Below are 5453 nucleotides of genomic sequence, written 5' to 3' on the forward strand. Positions count from 1 at the left end.
AGCCAGCAGGCCCGCGCAGGCCAGCCCAACAAGGCAGCCCAGCAGAAAAAAAAGGAAGAAAAAGAAGAAAAAGGAAAAAAGAAAAAAAGAAAAAAGAAAAAAAGAAAAAAGGAAGAAAAAGGGGTTCAATTTTAGCAACCCGTTCGGCGAAGCTCGTGTTTTAGATTTTTTGGTAATTTTATTTATTTCTCTTTTAAGTTAATGCTCGTATTTTTATGTTATTTCATTTTAATATTATTAGCATTTTATGCATTTTATATATTTTTATATTTTTGTATTTATATTTACAATTTAATTAAATTTTAATTTTACTTTATTTTAAATAATTTTAATAAATAAGGCAACGAATCGGTTTAGCATCGAGTCACCGAATTCATCGCTATGTTGGGTGGATATCGATAGCTCGTGTTAAATTCGGGACGCCCTTTTAAAAATAAAAAATATTCAAAAATCCCCGTATTAAGAAAATTTCTCATGTTTTAATAGAATCCCGATTAAATATCAAATTGAATCGTTTTGACACTAATTCGTCGATTTCATCGCCATGTTGGGGGTGAATATCATCGATTCGTGTTAAAAACGGTACGTTTTTAAAAAAATAATAAAAATAAAAAATTCGTGTTTCAAGTCTTCGGATTTTCAAATATCGCTCGTATTTCAAAATTTTCAACTTTTCGCATTTTCAAGAGTTTTCGTGTTTCAAAAGAAATTTCCGCGTTTTAAAAAAAAATAATTTCGTATTTCAAAAATTTTCGTGTTTCCAAAATTTTGCGTGTTTTAAAAATCCTCGTGTTTTCAAAAATTTCAGTGTTTTGAAAATTTGTGTTTTTTTTTTAAAAAATCTTGTGTTTCATAAATTTTCGTTTTTAAAAAAAATAATAATTGTTTTCAAAAATCTTTGTGTTTTCAAGATTTCGGTGTTTCAAAATTTTTCATGTTTTCAAAAAAATTTCTCGTGTTCAAAAAAAATTTTTCGTGTTCTTTTTTAAAAAAAACTTTCGTGTTTCAAAAATTTTCACGTTTTCAAAAATTCCCATGATCAAAAAAAAATTGTGTTTTCAAAAAATTTTCATGTTTCAAAAATTTTCGTATTTTCAAAAATTTTCGTGTTTTCAACAATTCTCATGTTTCACGAATTTTCGCGCTTCAAAAAAAAATCAGGTTTTCAAAAAAATTCGCGTATTTCAAAATTGTCGTGTTCTCAAAAATTTTCGTGTTTTAAGAATTTTCGCGTCTCTAAAATTCTCGTGTTTTAAAAATTTTTCTTGTTTAAAATAAAAATAAAAATTGTTTCAAAAAATGTTCGTGTTTTAAATTTTTTGTGTTTTGAATAAATTTCTCGTGCTTCAAAAGTTGTCGTGTTTTAAAAATTTTCATGTTTCTAAAATTCTCGTTTTTAAAGAAATTGTGTTTCCAAAATTCCCGTGTTTTGAAAAAAAATTTTCGTGTTTCAATCGGATCACGATTAAATATTAAATTGAACTCGTATTTTTGAAAATTAAGATAACACGCGTTTAACAAGATACCAATTTTGGGCGTCGCGAGGGTGCTAATACCTTCCTCGCGCGTAACCGACTCCCGAACTCGAATTTTCTCTGGATTCTTACGTAGACCTAAAATTACCTCTTTTTTAGAAAATTTAAAAATAAAATTTTCTTCTAAAAAGAGAATTTATTAGGTGTCCGATCACACCTATAAAAAAAGATCGGTGGCGACTCCCTTTTCAAATAGATCGAGATTCTGTTTTCAAATTTTCAATATTTATTTCGATTAGCGCCCGTGCCGAAATTTTTAGGTCGCTACATGCCTTATGACAATTCTTTTTACTTTTGAACCTTGAAGATCAATACTCTCACCACTAAGCTTACCCTTATGAACTTAGCAAGTAAAACTACAATACAAACAATTTTACTATCAAATTGCACTTTTAAGGAAACTTTCTCACTTTAACAAGATAAGTGCTTAAACCTTTTGTACAATAATCTGTACATCTCTCCCTTAAATAGATTTTGTTCAAGACTTGCTAACATAGAAGTTCTATGATAATCACATTAAAATAGTAATACAATAAAATGCTTACAATATAATAAGAGGAAATAATATAGATATGGACTCTTGGCGGCCAATCAAGTAGAGTTCCAATTCAATCCAAATGTCCATATTATGGGATTGACTTGGGTGACTTTTTTGGTCCAATCTTCAATATGAGTTCCCCAAGCAATATGATCTTCATAATTGGTCAACTTTTCTTCCAAATATTCAGAACAGTTCATTCAAATCGTTCAATAAATTGTTAATACTCAAATATGAAAACTATCATTAAACAGCTCCAATGCTAGAGAAGTGGGCACTTTTCTAGCATTCAATGGCCAATTTTATATTTTTCAACATTCTCCTCCTTTGACAATTTATTGAATAAAACATATACAATCTAGAAAGCTATATCAACATGGAACCTTAACTCCCCATTAGCATATTCCCAATATAACTTAGTAAATAACTTTGTGAATTACTCAGTAATGCTCGGATCAAGTTGCATCAATAATTAATCAGCAAATATTGTAACTAAGCTAGCCAATTAAGAACTGGAATAATGCATCAAGATGAAGATAGTTCATAACAATTCCAAACTATATCATCATCAATATTATATATACATACAATTCCACTATTATTATAATTCATAACAATTCCAAACTATATCATCAATATTATATATACATACAATTCCTTTATTATTATAATTTGCTGCCACTATATTGCTTCAATCAACCATGATGAAAAAAATTGTTTTCTTTTAACATATTTGTTTTCATCTCATCATCTAATAGTGATGTTGATTTAGAGTTTGAAAACTATACTCATATCAATTTTACCAAAGTAATTGATGGTGATGATTGTATTCTTTTCAAAAACTACACTCAAATCAATCTTAAGTGCGTTTGTTGGACCAAAAAGTATTACATTTTATTATAAAGGTAAAGAACCATATATCGGTATATCCGATAGAAGAATGTTAAAATGAGAGCTAATATTTGGTTGGCAAGAATTTGTCATCCCTTTACGATTTAGATATATTCACATCTTATTCGTGTTTTTAATCTTATTCGTTTTGTTTAAAATATTAATGATAGTGTCACCTAAGGCTAAATCTTTTAATCTGAGAAGTAGGACTAAATTATAAAATTCTGAAGTACATAAAAAGTATAGCATATTTAACTTTTAAAATTTTAAGCTATAATTTGGGAGTTAGAGATCGTTTTAGTAGGATCATAATCGGTTGCCATGAATGAGGAGAATTTCATGCCCAATGGTAGGTTTCCACAGCTTATAGGAAAAAAATGAAACAAAATCAACTACTTCTCGTTTATTAGCTGCCTCATTAAGGGTTTCATGTAAGATCCATGAGTCCTGCACTTTGAAGCTGCTTGTAAGTATATCAGTTTTTATTGGTAAACCCCCTTTTAATCTTCATTGATAAACCAAATTGATGCTTACAAATGTTCTGATTGAACAGAAAATGCGGAACATATGAACCCAGCTAAGATAATGTAGATGATATGCGGACATTCATAGCTATTATTTAGTGTTTTTTCAGTCATACAAGGCACGAATACCGTGAACGTCATCCCTGTTTAACCTCCTCTTCATAATACCGGAGTCGAAGTATGCATACATGACTGCATCAGGGACCAAGCTGTGTTGCAGCCCGAGAAGATGGCCAATTTCGTGCACGGTGACAGATTCCAAGTCAATCTCATCAGGACCAGGGCTAGTGCTCCAATTTTCATCAGCGTCATAGTGTAACTTCCCACCAGTTGGTGGACTTGCATGAGCCAGAGTCCCTTGTGGACCATCGAAGGGGTAGCCATCTCCATGATCGCCACTATGGAAGCCAATTTCGATATCAGCTATGTAGTCTTCCGGTATTTCCTCGAAAGTAAAGTGGCTCACATTTGCCCACCGTTCAAAAGCTCGGAAACAAACAGACCTTATGTCTTCAGCAAGGTAGACATCGACACTGGACCGAAAGTTGTAGGTTAGATGAGTCTTTGAGAGTGGCCATTTCGGATTTCCCATAAAGAATTCGTATTGAGAGGCTCCGATTCTATAGAAGGACTTGGAATTTTTATTTCCATGGATGATCATATCTGCAATGCCACATCTTGGCTTCATCATTTGTTTCAAAGTATCATCATCTAGAATGCCTGTGGTATTCAACTGATAGTTAACTTGGTATGCTTTGATAGCAGCCTCCAAATCGTCGTCGAACTCGTTATCCTTCCCATGTTTGCCTCCATCGTAATTCAAGTACCCGAGCTTCTTGACAAACTGCTTGAGCTCGTAAACCCCTTTGACGGTGTGACCTTTGCGGCATCCCACTAGACGTTGGAAATTTTCAGTGGTAGGCTTAGATTCAATGGTGCATAGCACCATGTGGAGCAGAAGAAACAAAACAAGCATTAGTGAAGATGTTTGAGAAGCCATTTCGAGGCAAGCTTTAAAGAAAGTAATGTTGGGGTTTTGAGAAACATTGCTGATATTATGTTATATATACATGTTATTGACAGTTATGTTTCAACTAATAAGTCAGCCATTGAAGTTAGCTGAATCAATAGGTGAACTTTTATTGTGGTTTAAGATATACAGATTCCTGTCACATAACTCTCACATGATCATATCCATTACTCAACAGGCAATTACTTAATATTTCAGCTTTTCATATATTCTTGCAGATTTTAAAGGTAATTGAAAAATAAAAAAGATAATGGATCATTGTACAAGGATTGGTTAACACTCACGGGAACTTTAAATAAATTGCTTTTTCCTTTTTCGTATCACAATAATAATTGTTCCAAATTTTGTAATTTTTAGGCCTACACATAGGGGCAATAATACATCTTTGTTTTTTGTTGTATTTCATGCATTATGTATGCTTATAGGCCTACACATAGGAACAGAAACAGGCTAAGCTTTTGTTGTATTTCATGCGTTATGTACACATAGGGGCAAAAACAGGCCCAACTTTTGTTGCATTTCATGCATTATGTTTTTACACCTAAAATGTATTGCTTGGGCTACACATAATGTATGTTCACTTAAAAGTCACTCAACTAAAAAAAGAAAACTTAGGCTCCGTTTGTTTGCCAATAAAATATTTTTCGAAAAATAATTTTTGAAAAATAATTTACTTTTCTAGTATTTGGATGAATCTGTGTAAAATATTTTCTGTTATTTGACTGATTTCCTGAAAATATTTTACTGAAAAGCTATTTTAAGAAAATTATATATTTAAGAATTTAATATCTTTTCAATGTTTGATTGAGTTTATTATATATATATATATTAATAAATTTATATTTAAATTGTTTTTACATATATTGCAATGAATTATTTATAAATAAATCATTTTAAATATATAATAATGCTCAATTATTAAACTAGAATATTAA

The 5453-nt window shown here is 31.0% G+C and overlaps 1 protein-coding gene across 1 annotated transcript; it reads right to left on the reverse strand.

Moving 5' to 3' along the window:
* Nucleotides 1-3594: 3594 nt before the first annotated feature.
* LOC107895405 (metalloendoproteinase 5-MMP) lies at nt 3595-4488 on the reverse strand. The gene has a single exon (XM_016820693.1). It carries the CDS (start codon nt 4486-4488, stop codon nt 3595-3597), a length of 894 nt encoding a protein of 297 aa, XP_016676182.1.
* Between the last annotated feature and the right edge of the window lie 965 nt (nt 4489-5453).

Source organism: Gossypium hirsutum, chromosome A10 (assembly GCF_007990345.1).
Source record: "Gossypium hirsutum isolate 1008001.06 chromosome A10, Gossypium_hirsutum_v2.1, whole genome shotgun sequence".
Classification (NCBI taxonomy): Eukaryota; Viridiplantae; Streptophyta; class Magnoliopsida; order Malvales; family Malvaceae; genus Gossypium; species Gossypium hirsutum.

Excerpts from the sequence above, each read along its gene's own strand:
- LOC107895405 (XM_016820693.1), bottom strand. The coding sequence starts at position 4,488 with ATGGCTTCTCAAACATCTTCACTAATGCTTGTTTTGTTTCTTCTGCTC.